We start from the raw sequence: 22,846 nt of genomic DNA on the forward strand, positions 1-22,846 counted from the left end.
AAGGAGTGGAGAATTAGGCTCCATGGACTATATTTTTTAAAATGCCCAAGCAAGTTAGTTGCCCAACAACCACTGACTCCCCATAGGAGTTAAGCACTTACCTACCTTAGGCACTTTTGAAAATCCTACCCCACACATCTAAAAATATATACTTCATTGAGACAACTGCTAAAAAGCATACTGGGAGTCCAATCCTCAGGCTCAACTCAGAACCTGCAGTAGGGGACAAAGGAGGCTTAAACCATCACTGCACTCCCCCCTTGCTGGGGACAGCAGCTGGGGATCATCAGAATAAAGGACCATGAGACTTAATTCCTCTTTTATTTTTTGCAGGCACCCCATGTTAAATACCCAGTTATTTTTGTCTCTCTCTCACCATAAATCCTGGAGCACAGGTGCATTTCCCTGTCACACTACCACAATCTGCACCGTTCTGGCAAAAGCAGGTCAGCTGGCAGCCTTCACCATAGTATCCAGGAGGACAGGTGTCGTTGCAATAGAGTCCAGCCGAGCCAGCTTTACAGGTACATTCTCCAGAGAGTGGATGGCAGCTAATGAAGAAAGACAGGCATTACGGAGAGGTACAGATGAATAAACAATCTTCGTTGTAAATAGCAACAAAACCTGAAAGTAGAAAATTCCAAGTCAAATATCTGCCAGAGTTAGATTATAAACTACAAAAAAGCTAAAATTTGCTCAGGGCAGCTATAAAAGGCAGGAAATGTCTGGCTGAAGGTGACACGACGCCAACCTGTCACAGGCATTCAGAAATCTGCAAAGAGCAGATGATTTCACACACCGTGGCATTCGCTCTTTTCCCCCCATTCAAATCAATGGGAGTTTTGGCACAGACATCAATGGGGGCCTTACATAAACTGCAGTATTTAGGCACAGTATGGTCAGTTTAGGATGGGCAGGGGCTCGGAACAATTTGAAGGTAACAATAAACTAAAGGAGGAGGAGATCACTGTGTAGTGATCAGAGAGAAAAAGAGCTCTGAACAGAATCCCTTCCAAGCCTCCTGGCACAGAGGTGAGTGACTACAGGACAGAAAATTTCAGAAAGAGCAGCGAAACCAGACAGAGGGAAAGTAGGTGGGGAAAACTTTTCTCTTGCAGAAAAGACAATGTCTGGAATCCTCAGCTACATCAAATGGGCTCAGCACAGCCACGGTCCTGAAGCTGTGCACAGGGCTGGAATCAACGGGAGTCCTGGGACAAATTCTCCGCTGTGCAGAGGCGCGAGCCAGGGCCTCTGTGAGCGTGACACAACAGAACTCTCTAGGGTACCTGAATGCTGAATAGTGAGTGTTTCCAATAGCCATGAAGGGCCATTTCTGGCAGCAGAAAGGGGCCAAAGTATAAATAAAAATCAAGCTGTAAGGGCCAGATTGTGCCTGGTCCTTGAGCAGATCCCAAGGTGGGTAGGGGACAAGCATCCTTCTTCCCTTTGTCCCTGCACCACCTCCCCTGCTACCATGGAGCAGCCAGTGGGCACCTCCTTGTACTTCCCCACCACTTCCTCCTCTCTGTGCAGAAACTGCTTCTCCTAGCTCCCCCTGGGGCACTCGCCATGCAAAGGGGGCATGACCATCACCTTGCCTTTCCTCTACACTGACCAGTGAAGCCAACTGGATGCAGAGGGTGTTACAGGCTCCAGGGGATGAGCTTCTTCTGGGTGCTGCACTATGGGGAGAAGTGGGAGCTTCTTCTCGGGGAAGCACTATGCTCCTTCCACCTCCGCACCATTAGACTATGGTGCCTTAATGGCACCTTCTGGCCCTAGGGTAGAGAGAAGAGGAATAACTTTGCGACAAGTGAGGATTTCCTCTCCTAGTCTCGAAGGTAAAATCTATAGAGAGAGAACATCCTAGGAATCTTCTTCCTGGTTCCTACCAATCTAGGCTCTATTTATGATTTATAGTTACTTGTTGGCATGGCTGGACTGAATGGGTTTCTTCGTAGCTATACCATTAATATCCTCTGTGTTCATTTTAAAGGTAACCTCATAAAGCCTGGCTTGTGAGCCTATTTTATGCTCTCATTGGTAGAAGAGATTAGTTACATATTGTTGTGACTAAGAATCACCACATTTTGCGACTGTCATATGTTTCATCATAAATAGTGTTTTACTGACTAATTAAAACAATTCATCAGCCTAATGAACCACCAGCCATGAAATTCTTCTGACAAAGCATCCCCCTGAAATGATGGTTGCTCACACAGCACCTCTTAACATTTAGATAAAAATAATAAAAGCTCATTTTTTCTCCCTGTGCATCTATTCATCATTATCTAATGGGAGCAGAAAGCCAAACATTAAAGGAATATTTCTGAAGAGGATTTTTTTTTCGTTTCTTTGGTTTTGTTTCTACTGCACGTATTGTAGGGTTTCACCAGTGCGGCATCTGTTGTCTAAATTAAATCTTTCAAAAATAATATATGATCACAGCAGTTTGAATCAGTCTATGACAATTCAATTGAAAATACTCTACCCCGTAAGCATTTCTGCTTGAAGGCTGGCTCTTTTATCAAATAGGACAGCTTTTTTGCATGGGATGCAGGCTATTTATTAAGGGCAAAATTAATCCTAACACTCACAACAAAGCTAGCATAAACTGGCATTGTGCAGGGAGCTGCAAAAGAGTTGGGGGGATGGAATCTGCCCCCAGGCCCACTAGCAGGGGTGTGGAAGCACTGTCTCCCTTCCACAGAGCCAATTCTATTTCCAGACTAGAAGAGGGCAACGATCTTGCACATGCAAGACAGAAGCTTGTGGCCTCTAGATTCATATAATTAGCCTTTTATACCAAAGTCCCAGCATACTAGTGAAATTAGACTGTTTTTTTTCTTCAGGCCCGGCACTCGTACTGCTTAGGATTCTTCGAAAGGTATGGTCTGTATGTTCCATTAAAGAGTGCTGTTACCAGAGAATTAGGAAAATTCTCTAAATAAATCTCTGAGCTTTATGGTATCTTTTTTATATTCTGTGGAAGTAGAAACAGTAGGTCAACATCCCATAGAGATACAGTGCACTGAAACATAACATTAATCTTTGATAGCCAGGTTGTATTGATGGACAGACTTACTCATGGACTTAGATTGGCTTCTATGCCAGATGTCAGAAAACCTGAGTTCTCTTCCTGATTCTGCCACCATTATTATAAGACCTTGGTCAAGTCACTTACCCTCTCCCTGCTTCTCAATTTTTCCACCTCTAAAATGGGATAATGATGCCCTTTGAGATTTATAATTGATAGCACCATACAAGTATTGAGATATTATTACGGAGACTCTGGTACTTGTAAAAAATACCACTGCATTCTAATGTCAGTAGAGTTACATAAAAATCTAAACGAAACCCCTTGTCATGAAAACAGAGAGAGATTTAGGAATCTCCTTTTCTGTTTCTTCTTCTTTGTATCAGCATTCTGTACAAATCCAGTCAATGTGTAAACTTAACTATATATAGAATTTAGTGAATTTAATTCACCACATACAGTAGGTCAAGGTGATACAGTTTTAGATTTTAGACACTGGAAGGTACAAGTTTTAAAGTAAGGCACAGGTAATTCCACTAACAATCAGATAGATGTGCATAATTCTTCCCTCCCCATTTTGAAAATGCCCCCTTCAAGCCCATCTGTTTACATTACGCTCTGGCAGGCTGATGGATAACATGTAAAAGAAGTTTCTCCCTGCCAGCCAATAAGCTGAAATTAAGAAACACAAACAATACAGACAATCCAATGGGCTGGTAAGGTAACACAAGACCTGCAGATGAATCAGAGAAGGCAATCTCACTAACATCTGCTTTTCAATCTCTTGCAGCAAGGGGACATTCATTTGCCCTCATGCTCTTACAACACTTTGCCACGTGTGCTTCTATGTTAAACCGCGTCTTATCAAATAGGATTACTTAAAATGTACCCCCATGTTAGGAAGGAGAGATGTGGAAGAGATAGAATGAATGCAAAGGGCCAACCGTGTCCCTGGCATCAGGCCCAAGTAGCCAGGCTGGGGGCACGGGAGAAATGGAAATGGGGAGTGGTCTCCCCTCAGACACAGCATAACAGTGGAGTTGCTCTGGGGCTGCTAGTGCAGACCGCAGTTTAGAACAGTCTCCTCTGCTCCTGCACTCCCATGTAAAAGCTGTACATTATCCCCACCCTGTTATTTTGCTATAGTTAACATCAGCTCGACTCCTATTAATTATTTGCTGCAATTTTCCATTGTTGGTGCCCTCCCCCTCTCAATTTCCCTTTAAGAAATATTTTTAGGGTACATCTACACTGCAATCATGGGGTGCGACTGCAGCTCATGTAGACAAACCCCAACCAGTGTTAATCTAGCAAGCAGAGCAGTGAAGGCACAGAAGCATTGGCTTCAGCATGGGTTAGCCACATGAGTAATGACTCAGGGTTCCAGGTGGGCTCGTACATGTGAGCTGAAGCACAAGGAGTCACAGTTCCCTTCTTGCTCTGTCTTTGCTGGTGAGGACAAACGTTTGCTGCTGGCCTGTGCTAGCAGTAAATTGCTAACCCTCATCGCTGGCTCAGCTGCACTGGCCAGCTAGTTGGGAAGATGAAACCAAGATTTCGCCCATCTCCTGGGCATAAGGGAATAAGCCCTTTGTACTTTTGCACACCTGCTCTCAACGTCCAGGTAGACACTAGGCAGGAGTGGGGGTTCTTACACCTTTACATTCCTCTGCCTCCTTGGGTATACAGTTCAAGTCACAATCAAGCCCTTTATACTTAGTGCTGGGATTGGCTGAAACCCTGTACGGAAGTTCTCAGAATGCCTTGGTGCAGGAATTATTGGGCCTTTGTTATGCAGGCGGCTAGACTAGATGATCATAAATGGTCCCCCCTCAGGCTTTATAATCTCTGATTCTGTGAAAAGCTGATCTTGTATTTCAAATCATGTTCTCCCCGCCTCCCCCGCAAAAAGCTACAGTTTAAGCTAGTTGTCCAAGGACTGAACTGAAAAGGACAAAACCACTGACAGAAAAAGAAGCCGGCCTCTCCCTCCATCCTATCCAGTGGTTAATAACATTATCCCAGATCGTTAAGGTCTCAAAACAAACTAGCCACCAGCTTTTAATGGCATTTTTGGAAAGCAGATGGCTGTCAGAAACTGAGTCATTTTGGAAGCCAGCAGCCCCAGGAGAAAGAAAATCTGGGTAAGGAATGCACTGCATGGGACCAAGTAGGAAGTCTGTACAAAGAGTTGTTCAAAATATGGAATGTCTTTGGAGAAGGTCATTTCCTATCAGCTCAGACACTCCTTGGCTCAGAAATTGACAGGATTCTGCAGAGTTCATTGAAAAGTGGAAGGCTGAAATACCACACATGAATGAAAGAACATTTACAGCTCTACAGCTTGCTGATATCTCTCTGTTCCACAACAGTGGTGATAAGATGCAGGGAAAAAACAGATTATTATCAATGGAGAGACTAGACTCATTTATTAAGGAGAGCGAGATATCATCTTGAGCAGAGGCTGCTGCAAGTGAAGCTGATGGGGCAAGGATGGAAGGAAAGGCATCGGAAGCACTGGCTGGGCAGCAACCAAGAGCAGATCAGCTATAGAAAGTAACTAACTATTACAGGGGATCAAAGCTAAGAGGGGCCTTGATCGACCAACATTTAGAGTCTCTCTAAAAACATGTGCCCTAGCCCTCCTTGACACACTGTTCATCCTAGCCTGTCACCACACAATGCAGGTTCTTCCAGCCAGCCCAACCAGCCACCCCAAAAGGATCTTCTTTCTACTCCCTCAGAGTGTGCTGCTCATCTTTCTTACACTCCTAGCTGAGTCCTTCATCTTCCTCCATAGGAGGTGGGTGAACTCCCCATTCAGCGAGGCTAGCCCCCTGCCCCGCCCCTTCTGCCTGAGCCGCCCCCACCCCTGCAGCCGCGCTGGCCCAACCCCTCGGCTGCTGGCCAGATGACCGGCCCAAGCACTGTCCCGAGCACTGTGCTGCCAGCCAGTCCGTCCACAGGCCCAAGCCGCCCCTGGACGCTGGCCTGAGCCCTTAGCTCCAGGCCGCGGGCTGGAACTGAGCCCCTGCCAGCTTCAAGGGAGAGGACAAGCGAGGGCAGGGGGTTGGGGTGCAGGCACGGCCTGGATTAGGGGAGGCTTAGCCTCCCGTGGACTACGATACCCGCTGCCCACATCTTCCTCGCAAGTGAGATAGCCCTGACCACTCCAGCCGGCAACTGAGCCAACAGCAATCAAGTGGACCTGCACCTCTGCCGGCTGTTCTGTCTCATGACTACACTCAGCCTTCCTCTGAATCAGGATCCAGCCTTAACCCGTGGTGTCTAACTCTCAGCTATACACGCCTAGCACTCTTATTCATGGCAGTAGCTTCCATTATGTTATATAAAATACCTGTGAGCCTGGTCTTAGCAGGTGCAGAGTCTCCTTAGGGGCAAACTACACAGTGCAAGCAACTATTTCACTGGGGAGCGCACCTGTAATTGCTGCTCTGCTCAGAGTGATGGAGGTTTTAAGTAACCCATAGCTGCTACAGTAAAAGTGCCAAATCTCAGTGTCGCAAAGTCTTAACATTCACAATTGAGCTATTCCACATGTGCTGCTTGCATGTATAATTAAGGAGTAAGTATTTGCGTCTTAGCAGACTGCAAGATAGGTCAGTCAGCAGCAGCAGTCAGGTCACTATCAGTCTGGTTTAAAATTGAAGAATGTCCCTATCAAGGGCATGTTTGCTTGAGCATCAATTATCCCTATCTCTTTATGAAACCTACAAAACCCTGGCCTGGCTGTGAACGTTTAACAGTAAGGGATGTGAAATCAGGATCAGAGCAGGAGGGAGAGTAAAAAAATCCCTTTCATTTAACAGTCCAAGCTCCTACATTATCCTGTTCTATTGTTGCCTGGTAGAAAAGTGTCAACATACAATGGCGTTAGTCTGGCAGATGAAGAGCCCTATTCTGAGCACTTCCTGCTAGGTGTTCAGTAATTTCCACTGAAATCAATTGGGAACGACAGGCACACAGCATCTCGCATGAATTTAGTGGTCCGAACCTCGCAGGACTGGGTCTTAAACGAAGCAAAAAGGAATAAAAAATTAAGATCTGACCTTTTCAGTGAGGTTTATTCCATTTCAAGTACCCTTCCCTGATAATTATTTTCTTGAATATTTTACATATACACGTACTAAACGAAGAGCAAAAATAGGCACATACGAGAAGGGGAGAGAAGTCTATTTTGACAATGTTGACTTCATTAGAATGCTGGAGAGTGACTGGGGGATATTGATTTACGTCTATTTATACATCTGCCTCAAGTGTTTTCAACAAGGTAATTTGCCATGAGACATAAGATGAAGCAAATTAGGTTTCATTTTGCAACTCTATTTGGAGTGCGTAGACTCAACAAGAAATTCCACGTCATAAACAGAGTCTGTGAGATGGAAGTTAGTAAAATCTCTCTGTTTTTTGAACTTCTGACTTTTTTTTAAAAATACAAAATATTTTTACTGAAAATTTAAAAATGAAGAGTTCAGTATCATGGTGTTATCCATCCAATCTTTGCAAAGCTTTTATCCTTCTGATGCTCTAGGTGATGAATAAAACATGTTGTTGGCATCCTTTCATCTGCGAGAGATGGTGGGAATTGCAGCCTATGATGTAGATGGTTTGCAATGTCTATAAAATGGGTAGGCATATCCATAAAGGGCCTCATATTACAGCCTTTACTTGTGCAAGTAATCCTCGCAAGTATATGAGTAAGGGTTATAGGACTGAGACATAAGTCAGAATGTTCAGGACTTCAGTGGGACTACTCATCTTCCTAAAGTTAGGCCAGGGCTTAAGTCTTGTGCTGAACTGGGACTTAAGATTTCCTGTAGTCACTCAAATCAAAGAAATAATTCACAGGAGTTGGATTGGGCCCTAAGGAAAACTGCTGGGAGAAAGGGATGGAGTCAAATACAGATTTTTCCTCAATGCTTTCTTACTTGTATCTATTAGTCCCACTCCTAGTCGAAAGTATGACGTACATACCTGAGAGTGTTGGTAATATTACAAGGACATTTCTTGTGGCATTTTAGGCCATAAAGCCCTTCTGGACACATTCTTTCTTGGCAACGAATCCCTTTAAACCCAGGGTCGCACATACATGCTCCGTTTACGTGGTAACACTTTGCACCATTTTGACAGTCACATTTTTGAGTGCACTGAAAGCCATATGTCCCAATAGGACACTCCTCTTGACACCTGCAAAGAAATATGTGAGATCTGATGAAATCCAAATGTTAAATAGAGGCTAGTCCATTTATGACTTTTCCAAGGGAATATTGTGGCTGATATATTACGCATAAAATCATACCTCATTTATTTAAGTAATGTACTGAACAAATGAAATCATTGAGGTGATGTGTTATCTTGAGCATGTAAATTGCTGCTAACCTAAAGTGTATTTAATCTCTGTCCAGTTAAATTTCACAGTATTTACACAAGTGTTAACAAAGTGACTGCGCTATCACTTCTTCAATAATTACATTCAGAAAGCATGAACAATTTGATACACAATTAGCTACTTTCTTGAAAGAAAGTCATCTATATTTGCTTTCTTCTCATTTTCAAAGCACTACACACTTCCTTAAATGTGTACCACACACTCGGAATGCTAATCAGGGCTGAAAAATAAGCATGATCAATTAAGCATAATGTGCTACAACAAAGAATGATTTTATTTTCCTTTTATGCTGCTTTTGCACCTGTTTTATATCAAAAGTGAATCTGGCCCCTTGTCTGGTTGCATATTGTGACAAAGTTCCTCACCTGCCTTGGTGGGTCCTGCGCTTATTGGTGGATTTGCTTGCGTCAGAGGTTCATGGCAGCCCTCAGTTTGGCCACTTTCGTGGCTCAAATCTGCCGTTCACTCAGTTAGCCTCTTCGCTGGCCAGCATGGAGAAAGGAAGAAGAACAATCCCCGCAGGCTCTGCTGATCCATCTAGTGGATCAGGGAACAGGCCAGAGACCTTCCCCTCTGGTGAAACCCACTGTCCAGTTCAACTCCTCCTGTATCAAGTAGGGAGTTGGGGGAATGGAGGGATGGGGGGAATCTCCGGGTTCCAGGCCAGGGCCCTGTGGAATGCAGCTGCCTACAGTGGCTCCTGTAACAGCTGCGTGACAGTTACAACTCCCTGGGCTACTTCCCCATGGCCTCCTCCCAACACCTTCTTTATTCTCACCACAGGACATTCCTCCTGATGTCTGATAATGCTTGTACTTCTCAGTCTTCCAATAGTACGCCTTCTCACTCTCAGTCTCTTGCACTTCTTGCTCCCAGCTCCTCGCACGCACCACAAACTGAAGTGAGCTCCTTTTTAAACCCAGGTGCCCTGATTAGCCTGCCTTAGTTGATTCTAGCAGCTTCTTGATTGGCTGCAGGTGTTCTAATCAGCCTGTCTGCCTTAATTGTTTCCAGAAAGTTCCTGATTGTTCTGGAACCTTCCCTGTTACCTTACCCAGGGAAAAGGGACCTACTTAACCTGGGGCTAATATATCTGCCTTCTATCACTCTCCTGTAGCCATCTGGCCTGATCCTGTCACAATACGTACTGTCTAGCTACAGTAGTTTGAACCTAAAAACCTATTTTCATTTATCATTACAGCGATGGTTACTAGCACAAAACCTCAGACAGACAGTTTTCACCCTCAGTGTAACTTCTTTTCCAGAATTACCAACATTTGTAATACCTGATACACACAAAAACAGAACCCCATAAACAGTATATACAGATTTGTTTATCTGAGCACCCTTTCCTGTTATACTTCAAATATTTCCCTACTGGATGATTTATGAAATGTTGGGCCAATACATTCTGAACAGTCTGTTTCACAGTGCTGTGCAAAGCAATCCAAGAGATCCCATTTCCTAGTTGAAAAGGCCAATAAAAGTCCTAGAAAATGGAACTCTTTCTATGCTTGGTGAAGCTTGATGGTTTCCAAATTTTACAAGGTATTAGTACCTCAGTTTACAAGATTCATCATGAAGCACAGCTATGCTTTATTCGTTTAAAAACCCAATTCCCTTATCTCAGGGATACCAGATATTAGAAATAGCCTATCAGTATTAATTTAACCCCAGGCATTGATTAAAATGTATACTGTAAATACAGTGAAGAGAGGTGAGTGTTAAATGTCTTTTTGCAGGTCACTTCACAGCTGGTATGTGAGAGTTAATATGTAAAAGATTAAGGTACAACGCAAGCCTAGCAAATTGAAATGAACACGCTCAATACATAAGAAGAGAAATCACGGTTGCAGTTTTACTAAAAACAAATAAAGTAAGTAAAAAAGCCCAGCTAGTGATTTAATTGCAGCCTGTTTCACCACGGCTGTTGTTGCATTGTTCAAGTTCAGACTTGGGAGCCAAAGTTAGAGGAACATGTGGAAAAAATGGCAGCGAATGAGCTCTAAGAGTCACCCTGAGCTAACTATTGGCTGCTAGCTTTGCTGTCCTCAGTGCAGTCCAACTGCGGAGTAATAGCCAACATGGAATCATGGGAATAGGACTGAAACACTTAAAACAAATGAAATGCAATGAATGCATTAAGATGTCTTATGTTTCCGTTGCCACATGCAGCTCTACTAGTGAGCAGGAGTCTACTGTACTCAACAAGATGAATGCACAGTCGATGGTGCACTATATCATCCTATATTTATAGAAGATGAAGCATTACATAGAAGGGAAAAAAGCATCTGGAAATGAAATATTGACGACTTAATCCATTTACATAATTAGCCATTTTCTACTAACAATTTAACCAACTTATTTATTTGGAGATCAAGCAGCTACTGCTAATGAATTTTATAAGAAGAATACTAATAACAATTCCTCTGGAACATAAGGATAATCACAGCAGGAATTAGCTTTCTACTGAAACATCCTTCCTTAGCAACATATCAATCTAATGTGTCCATAACACCATTAACAACCAGATACATTGCTCAATTAAATTACAAAATGAGCTGCTAAGCCCTAGTTGTGTTTCTTGTTTAATTTACATTGCTTTCTGCCTATCTGGGGAGACTCTCATTATAATTTCTACTGAACTTTAATATGTTCTACAATTATTTGGGCTGGGAGAATATGGCTGTCACCTGTAGAATTAATGGAAGCAATTTCACAAAATATTAAACATAAGACAGCCTGTTTAACAGAAGAAAATATTACAAGCACCTACATTATTTTCCAATATGAGTGCTCGGAATGGTTCTGAGGAAGAATGATGCCTCTGTTTTCTTTACAAGGATTACATTTTTGTACAACAAACAACGTTATCTGAAATACACTTAAAAACTGTGGAGATCACTGTTTTCATAGCTATGAAATATTTATACAAACAAAGCAAGAGAAGAGGTTTACTTATTCTTTCATAACAAATGTAGTATTTATCCTATTAAGATTCAATCTATCGGCTCAATGGCGAGACGGAAAACCCAGCTAAACTGCTAGATTCACTTTGTTGCTGTTGTCAGCCACAGAATTTTCATACTTTTATTTCCAGCATCCAGATGTGCTTTTGCTATTATTCCATTCAAATAATTTACAATACAGACATTTACATGGGCACTTAAGTCATTTTAGTTCAGCACAAAGCTATCTGGGACTATCAATAGTGCTTGTCAATTTGCTGTAGGTAAGTAGTGTGGTCCCACTTCCCAGAAAGCAGGGAGTGAACAAAAAGTGAAAATTACACTTCTACAGGCTTTTTTGTCTTTGTTAAGTCCACAAAATATTTATCTAACTATATGTCATTATGTATCTTACAGGACTCCAAACAGTATATTGCTATTTACAAACAATTAAAAAGAGACATCGGCAGATAATCAAAATCTAGTAAAAATGATTTTACAATATCTAATATTAACAGAAATATTCTCCTGATTTTAAAAGAATGTCAAAGAAAATACTGTTTTGTTTGGAAACAATATTCCCCTGCTGCGGCTGCAATGTATATTGTAGCATTATGATAATATATGAGACCTGGAAAGCAAAATGGACTATAGCCCGAAAATGAATCTGACTTGTTTGTCCTATTGTCCCAGCTGAGTGAAATCACAGCATTAATAGGTAAAATAATTTAGGTTTGTTAAATATTGAGCCTGCTCCTGCTGCCATTAAAGTCAATGGGAGATTTACCATTAACTAGCTGTAGTTAAGAAGAGGTAAAAAGTGTACCCATCTTAAGAACAAACGTTTACAGATGAAACAATGTCCTCCCTGAAGTCAATCGCAAAACTCTTCAATGACTTCAGTGGGGACAGGATTTTACCCACCGATAAGATAATTCTTTTGGGCTTCCCAAAAACTTTGCAGGGTTCATCTAAACTGAGGAGTCTTAAATAGGGGGTGGGAATCGCCAGGCTGCTCCCAGCCACTCTTGCTGCTAGAGAAGTTGAGTGTGAAAGTCTATGCATATTGGCTTTGAAAACAGATGAATCTCCTTTCCTCTTATTCTTCTCCTATTCTCTGCTTCCCTTTGGGATACTCTCACTTCCTGTGACCCCCCTTCTTCTGTCCTCCGTGTCTATTTTGCTCCTCACAGCCCCCAGTCCAGCAAATCATGTAAGCATCTGAGCAGTTCCATCAGGCCCTACTTACTTAGAAGCTTTGATTGGATTGGGGCCCATATTCACACCTTTCTATCCCCCTTGCTTGCCCATTTTCCATTGTTACACTTCCAGTTGGCCCCTATTATTTCCTCTCTCTCTTTCCTCTGAGATCCCACCTCCTTCCAGGGGCCACATCCTTCTTATTTACACACACACACACACACACACTTCAAAGACCTTCTATTTCCTTTTTCGCCCATGAGGCCTGCAACTTTTCTCCCACTCTCCATCCCATACTACACTGCTAGCCCTCTAAAGCTCAACCTGTGCACCCTCCTCTGTCCCTCCCCGCATTGCTAGGCTCCCCCCTTTCCGTTCCCTGGCTCTATGAGCTGCTGCCAAGAGCATGGGCAAACTCGATCCCTTCTTCCTTTGCCCGCTGCTTGCTGTCTCCTCTTCCAAATCCACAAGGGACTGTTTCTGCATGCGCTCTGTGCATGTTGGGGAGCAGTTCCCTTTATTTCTCACCCCTTCATGCCAGCTCCCTGGAGTGGAGCCGGCTCCTTTGCTGCACCATCCCCCCTTGTGGCTGGGGGCCGTACTGGGAACAGAGTGAAGGAACTGGCCCAGAGGTCGGCTGCTGGCTGGGAGCTCATGACTGCTCTAGCAATGTTGAGTCTCCTACAGACCCAGGGCTTGCAACTAGCAAACCAGGGGCCCTAGAGCCATTGGCTGCACAGGCCCCAAAACCAGTCCTTCGTAGCTGAGGCTAAGTATGCAAAGAGCTTCTGATTTCAGGCACAATCACCATGATAGACACTCAGCCCTGGCGATCACTTTTCATTGGAAAGCTATCTCCATAATTAAAAGAAAGTTAAAGCTAAGATTAGCCATGACATTTAAAGGCTCCCCCAAACTAAAGGGGCACTGGCTTTGTGCCATGGAGGTCCCAACCACCAGCTTTGTAAAGGGCGCTGCTGTAATAACTGGGGATTTTCCTTAAAGCTATGTTCCCTAGAATGACTTCTACTTCCATCTGCTTTACCTAGCTGCAGCTGCCATTTGACATATTTCCCAAAGCAAATACTGGCATCGGTGATATGAAGACACGTGATTTCAACAGAAGTCTCATGGTTGTGACACAGCAGAATGGCCTTCTAAATGTAAGTGTAGCATTTAGGGCTGGTTTGCTTGTGTCCTTTGAATAGCTGACAGTTACACAAATAAAGACGAAAGGAAGTAAGACACTCCAACAAACTCTAAACTTCCTTATGCACTAGGGCAGGGGCTCTCAACCTTTCCAGACTACTGTACCTCTTTCAGACATCTGATTTGTCTTGCATACCCCCAAGTTACACCTCACTTAAAAACTGCTTGCTTACAAAATCAGACACAAAAATACAAGTGTCACAGCTCATTATTACTGAAACATTGCTGATGTTCTCACTTTTACCATAGAACTATAAAATAAATCAACTGGAATATAAATGTTGTGCTAACATTTCAGTGTATAGTCTACAGAGCAGTATAAACAAGTCATTGTCTGTATGAAATTTTAGTTTGTGACAACTTTGCTAGTGCTTTTTATGTAGCCTGTTGTAAAACCCGGCAAATACTAGATGAGTTGATGTACCTCCTGGAAGACCTCTGCGTCCCCCACATGCCCCTGTTTGAGAACCACTACACTAGGGATAAAATTCAGTGGGCTATCACTTAAAATGGACTTAAGTGATGTACAGGCCCTCTGAATATACTTCAATGAAGTCGCTTAATCCAAGACAGCCTTGTAAAACAATATAATCCTTTCTGATCATATTAAGGCTGCTCCTCTAGTTTATAAATGTTGAGGATTTATCACTTTTTGCTGGTGTCAGAGACTGCAGCAACCCAGATTGGAAAGGAGGGACATATTAAACTGCTGCATTGCTTACTCTTGAGGATATTAATTTGTATAAATATGGTTCATTTACATATCTTGTAAACATGTAATGCTTTCTATTAAATTTGTCGCTGTAAATATCTAAATTTAATTTAATCCATTAAATTTTTAAAAGAGTACAGTAAAAAAAAGAAAACTAACAGTAAACAGTGAGCACTGCCACTGAAAATAATAACAAAGGCATATTTATAAAGCCTGAACCTCTGTAGGAAGAGGCACCTAATTGCAGCAATAGAAATGTAACACACTGTTCTCCAGAGAGCAAGATTGTTTAAGATTAATATTGAAGAGCAATGGGTTTTATTACCTGTCTCCCATATATCCAGCTGTACACAGGCATTTTCCTGTCACATGATCACAATGTCCTCCGTTATGGCATGAACAATCCTGGCTGCAGTTAATTCCAAAGGTTCCGGAAGGGCATGGCTCTGCACATACAAAACCCTAGGGAGGTGCAGAAAGAGCAGGGTTTCAGTGAAGAGTTGCAACATTCTGAGCTTTTATTTGTGGCTAGTATATTTTTTTGTCTGTCTTGCTACACCTGGCTTCAGCCTGTCTTGCCTTTCAACCCCTGGCGGCTCCATGATTCCTGTTTCACCCTACTCCCTTCCCCTGGCCCCTCACCTCCCCTTCAGCAAGGCACTGAGACAGAGGTGCCTCCTCCTCTAACCCGGGGCACTATGCTGGCTGCAAACCAGCAGGGGGCGTAGACAGCTGCCAGACAGGTGGCAAAGAGGCCGCCTGGCTGCCTAGGCCCATCACTACCGCAGGTGCCCGATGGCCACGAGAAGTAACTGCAACAAAACCCCTGCTCCGTCCCTGCTGCCATGTGGGTGATGACATAGGGGCCTGCTGACAAGACTGATGCCAACGTGTGAAGTAAGGCACATCTACCTGGCAGCTCTCTGCACGGACAAACCAAGATCCACAGAGATATAACTGGATTCCCCACTGATGTTCATCTGCCTGGCTATAGAGCCATGCCCCAACTTCCTTCTCTGCAGTCTCCAGCCTTGACCTCTGCAGGGGACGATCCCTCTGAATCAACCTGCATAAGCAATGGCTACTTAAGGTGCTGTCCATAAATGATGTACCACGTATTTTGGTGATTTTCAAGATCCACCCTCCTCCTGTAATACTGAGGCCTGGTCTACACTAGCAGGGGAATTGATCTAAGATACGGAACTTCAGCCTACGTGAATAACGTAGCCGAAGTCGACGTACTTAGATCGACTTACCGTGGTGAGTCGACTGCTGCCGCTGCCCCCCTCTCCATTGACTCTGTCTACACCTCTCGCCGAGCTGAAGTACGGGAGTCGACCGGAGCGCTTGGGGATCGATTTATCGTGTCTAGTCTAGATGCACTAAATCGATCCCTGCTGGATCGATTGCTGCCCGCCAATCCGGCGGGTAGTGAAGACATACCCAGAGACAAATGCACACAATTAAGGACCCACCTCACCCCCTAATGCATTCTGTAATTTATGGACAGCCCTCAGCCTGCCACTTCAGTGTATCTCTGCACACCTACTCCCAGCCTTTAGACTGGCTGAGCATTATCCAGCACAGACAGACGAGCATCATGTACAAACCCCATCGGCCTATAAACTAAAACATGTTCATTTAAAATATGCTCCTGCAGCCCCTTTTCACTTGGAAGTTTTAAACCTAATAACAACAGTCAGTTATTCCCATCACAACTCAACAAACAACTGGCTGTTCACACTGGGTGAAACTCACCATGGGGCATCAGGCCACCAGCAAGCTCATACGCCACCTACGGCCCATTTTGGCCCTCCACATCCCAGTGCCAATCCCGTCCCCTTGGCTCCATGTCCTGGTCCCCCATCCCTCTGCTCCTCCCAGCCCCTTCTTCTCCTCCCTCCTTCTCTATGCTGCCAGGGCAGTAGCAGCAGAAGAGCTGAAAGCCGAGGACAGAGAGCCTCCCTGCTCGCAGTTCCAGGGCCCAGTACCATGACAACCTCCCGGCAGCCAGGAGGAGCAATTGCTGTGAAAGTCCTGATCCGCCCATGTAGCCCTAGGATAGCACATACTCAGCGTAGATTGCGTCTTGGGACAATCTAGCTGCCAAATGCTAATAAGTCACTACTGAGCATGTGCCAACTGAGATTTTCAGAGGCTCACAACTTCGCCAAATTTGAGTGGGTTTCCCCAGGGATGGTTAAAGGCACATCTGTCACTCCAGGGTGATGTCCCTGCCAAAGTTCAACCCCCTGCTCCACAGCCTGGAAGCACCAGAGCTCCACAACTAAAAGGTTGTAAGACTTTAACATGGGCAAAACAACAGGTTTTCCCTTAACCTCAGCCTGAGGCAGACACCTAGCATGCAAAATTTCAGCCCAAACCATTCAAGTTGGACAGAGTTATAAGCAACTGAGGCAGGGTATTACAGTGGAAAGTGCTGGGAGACCTTAAGTATTGGAGTCACTGCCTGAATACACAACATTTGACAGAAAAGCTGAGGGGATTTCCCTTGAACTTTTGTTTTTTTGGGCGGGGGGGGGGTGTCTCTGTGAAGTCTCATATCCCCAACCAAGTGCCAGGGGCTCCTAGTTGTGAACAAAGCACATATTGAATAAATCTTACACAAAAACGAAAAATGGAGCATCACAAATGAGGATATTCCTGGTTTCAGCTCCTCTTCCGGGGCCCAATGTCAAAAGCTTAGGAAGTTCTGTAACAGCAACACACCTCCAATGGAAAGACTGCCCGCTCTCTCTAACCATAAACCAGATCCCTCAGGTCTTTCTCAACCTGGTGATAGGTGGTTCCCTGGCTAGAAAACAGACATTTTGGCCTCAATTCAAGACCAGTCAGATTCCGCTGTAACAAACATGTCTCTCCAGGCTTGAGTAATAAGCAATACTATATATTTGGAAATGCAGGCATCCAGGCATCTGGATAAATGCATTTTCACTTCATGTCTCAAAAAGAACAGGATTTTTATCAACAAACAATGACAAAGTAGTACTCTGAGATCTATCCCCAAGAGCCAAACAAATCTTTAGGCATAATTTTTTGCATTAATGTGTGCTAAGAGGATATAAAACGCCCCTTTGTGGAAGATCAAATGTCAGACCAAAGTTTCTTGTGGTTTACGCATCTTATCAGCAAAGTTTATTTTTTAAGACCCCAAACTCTTGGGCTTCTGCTTTTAATACAGTTTCCCAGCATTATCACAATTTTGCAGTAGAGAAAAATTCCCACCCCTTCGTTTATTTCATTTTACAAAAACCACAACAACAAAAAGAAACCTGCACATGGCTGAGATGGAGGCGAAAGCACCCACCAACCAACACCCACATCCACTGGAGTGAAAAATGCCCAATACATTTTAGCATTAGAAGCCACTCTTCTAGTGTAATACTTCATACAATAGGCTGCATGCTGTCCTGGTGAAAAAAACATGGGGAAATAAATACTCAACATAAAACTTTGAGTTATTGTAACTCACTGTATTTCTGTCGGATTCCCCCTTCACAGGAAAGGGTTTTACAAAGCAGCTTGAGGGGTAGAAGAAACAGCCTCTAAGGGAGGCAGATCCTAGGGGAAATCAGAGACTACCTCTCTAGGCCACTTTTACCCTTTCAATTTGGTGCCTAGTCCCCCAGCTACCACAGCTCCTAAGGAAGCAAAGCTGTCATTAATAACTCCCATGGTCTGCAGCCCAGGAGAGGACAGAAAGTGCAGTGGGGGAGTAGTGGCAGGTCCCAGGAACTATAAAATTGGAGTAAATTTACAGTCGTATAAATCCAAGGAGAATTCTCTCTCTCACACGTGCAGTGTAACTCCAGTACACACACACACACACACAGAGACAGTCTGAAGTATCCTCTGCAAGTAAACATCCAGTTGTCAGAGAAAGACTATCAATAGTATAAAAGAAAATGAACACAATTTAGCAGCCCCATCTCTCCTGCCCATTTATTGCCCACCTGTGTCTGGCTGCACAAACCACGGCACGTGCCAGGAGTTAAAACTCCAGCAAGAGAAAGGAATTAGTTGCTTTTTCTCTAGGCATTGGATTTTCAGCCTTTCATGAAAACCCTGGAGAGTCCCTTTAAATTTAAAATCCCAACATTTACAAGCTGAATTCTTCTTCTTATCATTTCAGTTTCTTCCCCCAGAATACTTGATCTCTCACTTCAATTTTTAGTTATGCTCAGTTCAAACACATCAATTGTTAACTCCAGGTTTTTCTCTGGAGACTAAGCAGCCAACAACAGTTGTCAGGAAAGTCCCTCTGGGCCACTGAGTATTGCAGAGAAAATTCTAAGCTTCAAGTTGCACAGCGCAAATGGGACAGAACGAATAGCTGCACCAGCTCAGCAGTATCATTGGTGTAGCGCTCTGCTTTAGGGCCCACTTTGCACCTTAAAAGACTTCTAAAACTTTCTGGTCTTCCTTTACATTCTTGTTTTTCTTTAGTGACATTTCCACTCCGCGAGAAAAGGTCTCCTGCCCAGACAGCAGAAAAGGAGGAGTCCAGTAAGACAATTTAGATTCTCAAAAACGCTGGTATGTGAAATACAAATATTAGAGGAGCACTAGTGGCAGGAAAAAAAAAATCTCTGGATGACATACTGATGCTCATTTCTTTTTACTAATCAACTATCGGGGAACTGCAGTGTGGCAGCACCGCCTGCCAGCCTGAGGAAAACAATGGGGTTGCCTGCTTCATCTGTTAGCTACGCACCCCTCAGGGAGGAACGGTCTTTTGCTCACCCACTGAATGCCAAATGAGGGTGACTTACCCTGTATGAACACTGCTGGGTTTTTTTGGACCAGCTTCGAGTCATCACTGTGTCACCACTCACTTTGGCAATGAGTGTCTTATGAGAGAGATCCACTTGGAGTTCTTAACATAGAGAAAGGCTTATGTTGAAAAGTCTGTGAAGGGATGGTTTGCTCATGCATCTCTATCCTCCTGTGATAGCTTACAACCTGCCACCAGAATCTTGAGGAAAATATCTTATCTGGCCCTAGCACCATGATCAAAGTGTCTTTGACAAGCTAATTCAACTCTCTTGCAAACCAAAGTTTATCTTCCAGGCAACGAGGCTTTTTTAAACCTCTTTGGGGCCAAATTCCTTGTGGCGTAAGCTGGTTCAATCCCACTGAAATCAGTGAAGGTGCACTGTTTTACACCGGCAATGATTTTGCACTCAGTCTGTTGGCAGATTCCTATTACTGGGAGAGGGGGTGAAAAAAATCTCTTGAATCAAATCCATCCCTGGTTTAATTCCGCTGACTTCAATAGAGTTACACCACAGAGACATTTAGATCACTATATTTCAGTGTTTGGATCCAAACACAAGTTCTGTTCCCCTGCAAGCTTGTGATTGCTGACAATGAGGACACCGTTAAGGACCGGGCTATTTGTCATAGCATAACGGTGCACCTAGAAAAACAAGGAAGCGGCACCTGGACATCATTCTGGGCAATGGAAGATGCTTATTTGTGTATCAGAGGAAGGAACTGAGCGCCCAACTCTACATTTATCATTCCATACACAGGATATGCGGTACAATTCTCCCTCTTCCGAGCGCGCACGTGGAGGTATTTTAAAGAGCTAGAGGAATACAAAGTCCTCTCTCACTCCCGCACTTCCCAGGTGGAATTAGGTCCTCATCAAATTGTAATGTGTGATGATCTTTATAGCGTACCAGGAATTCGAAAAATCACAGGCATTGTTTTCCATTCAATTCCGGCAGGACTGCCAAGAAACTAATTGCTAATACTGGCAAAGTGCCAGGTAACGAAGCGCAGTTGAACGGTGTGCAGGCCTGGGAGATCTGACAAATCCGTAGAGAGTTAATTATCACATTATTGATAAAGTTAAGGATTTTTAAAATGTTTGGTCTTGCTTTCTTGACACAAAATGAAAGCGGAGGGTAATTTGCTCTCTCGGGGCCAACTGTTTCACGCAGGCAAAACTCCTATTAAAATCAATGGGAATTATGCCTGAGTAAGGACGGTAGCACTGACCCTATCTCCGTGGCCCCGCGATGCTGTGCCTATTCTCTGTAGTGTTGCCTTTCAGAGCCACGGCTGTTCTCCCACCTTCTCCCTCTCCTGTTATGAAAACACCACAGCGTTCGGCATTTGCTCAGCATTCTCCGTAAGGGTTGCAGGTAGCTGCACTACCCCAAGAGAAGGCGCAAGGAGGAATTGTAACTCACAGAGGCTGCTCAGCACTTGAGTGGGGGGGAGCCAAGCTTCTGCCTGCTCCTTACCCCTCTCTGCCCATTCCAGACCCAGCTGCTCAGGAAGCCGCATAGAGCATGCTGCCACTGCTCTCCCCACGTTCAGCCATGACGTGGGGAGGATCCATAGGGGGGTGGAGGAACCTTATTCCTCCTCACTCCCCAGTACAGGTGCATTGAGGCTAGTCACAGTCTCTTATGTGTTCACTGCACCGCAGCAGTGCCTTGGGGCCCCACTGCGGTAAGTGCTGTACGTGAACATACGGAAAAGACGGGCCCCCCTGCAACATGTTTACAGTCAAAGCATAGGACAAGAGACAGCAGGTGGATACCAAGAGCAGACAGAGGGAGCCCAAGGTATCGATGGTGAGTAAGTAAATGATAATGTACTTTCAAAGTAAATATAAGCAAAGATCTACAGGTGTAGCGAGTCGTAACTTGTTACATACCATCCATCCAGGCGGACAAGAGCACTCGCCGGTGATATGGTGACAGACTCCCCCATTCTGGCATGGGCAGCGCAATTCACACTGAGCTCCATGACTGCCTGGAGGGCAGTGCTCTTCACAGCTTGGCGGGGGGCAAGTGGGGTGGGGTGGGGGGAACAAAACACAAGTGATCACTTTAAAAGCAAACATTAACAAGAAACGGTCAAATCCACACCACACAGCCTCATGGGAGCTCTTAGGCAAATCATCAGTGGCTCAGTGAGTTTCAATGGGCAATGTCAATAGAAAAAATTAATTAACCAAAATTTCCAACATTTAAGTTCCTACAAGATGCTGTGTTTGTGTTCTGAGGAGCCAGTCCTGCAAGCCTAGTTCACGTGTGTACTCTTTACTCGCGCATGAAGTCCCGCCAGCCTCAGCCGAACTGCTCCCGTGAGTAAAGACAACTCATGCACATCAGGTTGCAGGATCCAGCCTTTAAAGCTTAATTACGCGATGCAGCAATAAAACAAGCATCAAACAAAATAAAACAGGATTAAAATGCTGAAAAACAGTAAGTGTTTTGTTCTTCCAAAATTATTACAAAATGTCAAATGTAATTCCCCCCCGGTGCAGAGGGCAGGCACAGGGCCACCTGAGCCCTGAAATTGTCATCCAATGCCTCCTGAGGTCAATGCAAGGACTGGATGGCTTTCATGATACTGAAGTGACCCAAATAGGCCTGTGCTAGCTCTCTGCACCTGGGTGCTTTTCACCACATTTGGCTGCTGCTTTCTCAGATTACCAGTTTTAACAGATTAGGCTCCTCACAAGCAAAAAACAGACTATTCCTCCAAATAGAGATGCTCATGCAACATATTAGTAGCTGATCCTGCAAACACTTTACTGCTGTGAGTGGACGGGATTACTCAACAGTAAGTAGAACCTTTGGTAGTAAGTGCTTATAAGATTGAGTTCATAATATTGTAAGGAAATCAGGTACATAGTAAAATATTTAAAGGGACACAATTTATTGGTACAGGTTAATACAGTCTTTATTTTCTATCTAGGCATAAGCATTCTTTCCTTCATACTGGCCCACAGGCAATGCTAGATTACCCCAATAAATAAATAAATGAATAAATTTTTTCAAGAAGAGAGCAAGACAAGGTGGGTGAGGTAATATCGGTTATTGGACCAACTTCTGTTGGTGAGAGAAACAAGCTTTCGAGCCACAAGGAGCTCTTCTTCAGGTCTGCATCAGTGTCAATGGGACTGAAGAAGAACTCTTTGCAGCTCAAAAGCTTGTCTCCCTCACCAACAGAAGTTGATCCAATAACAGGTATTACCTCACCCACTTTGTCTCTAATATCCTGGGACTGACACAGCTACAAATACCCTGCATACAAAAAAAAGGTAGGGCATTTGCCATAGATTTTCAAAAAGCCGTAAGTAGGCCTCAGTGAACAAAACACCTCTCCCCCCAGAAAATTCTCCTGTTTCCTTTAAATAATTTTGAAAAGCATAATTACTTCTGAAACTACTGCAAGAACTCTAATGAGAACTGACATTACACTGTTGGCAATTTTAAACAAGAAGCTATTGCTCAGCTGCCCTAAAATTAATATGCAGATTTGGTGAATCTAACTCGTAA

At 43.9% G+C, this 22,846-nt stretch overlaps 1 protein-coding gene across 15 annotated transcripts in view; it reads right to left on the minus strand.

The window, feature by feature from the left end:
- Positions 1–22,846, minus strand: part of MEGF11 (multiple EGF like domains 11) — a 387,570-nt gene that overhangs the window by 112,370 nt on the left and 252,354 nt on the right. For all 15 annotated transcript variants that reach the window (XR_012154103.1, XR_012154102.1, XM_073304382.1 and 12 more), the window contains 4 exons: positions 21,214–21,334; positions 14,845–14,981; positions 8,036–8,248; positions 377–551 (listed from right to left, as the gene is read on the minus strand). Coding sequence is in view for 13 of the 15 variants with exons in the window: in XM_073304382.1 (XP_073160483.1) it covers positions 377–551; positions 8,036–8,248; positions 14,845–14,981; positions 21,214–21,334 (646 nt within the window). In the remaining 2 variants the exon portion in view is untranslated. The remainder of the gene's footprint in view (positions 1–376; positions 552–8,035; positions 8,249–14,844; positions 14,982–21,213; positions 21,335–22,846) is intronic.

The sequence above is a fragment of the Lepidochelys kempii genome, chromosome 10 (assembly GCF_965140265.1).
Source record: "Lepidochelys kempii isolate rLepKem1 chromosome 10, rLepKem1.hap2, whole genome shotgun sequence".
NCBI lineage: Eukaryota > Metazoa > Chordata > Testudines > Cheloniidae > Lepidochelys > Lepidochelys kempii.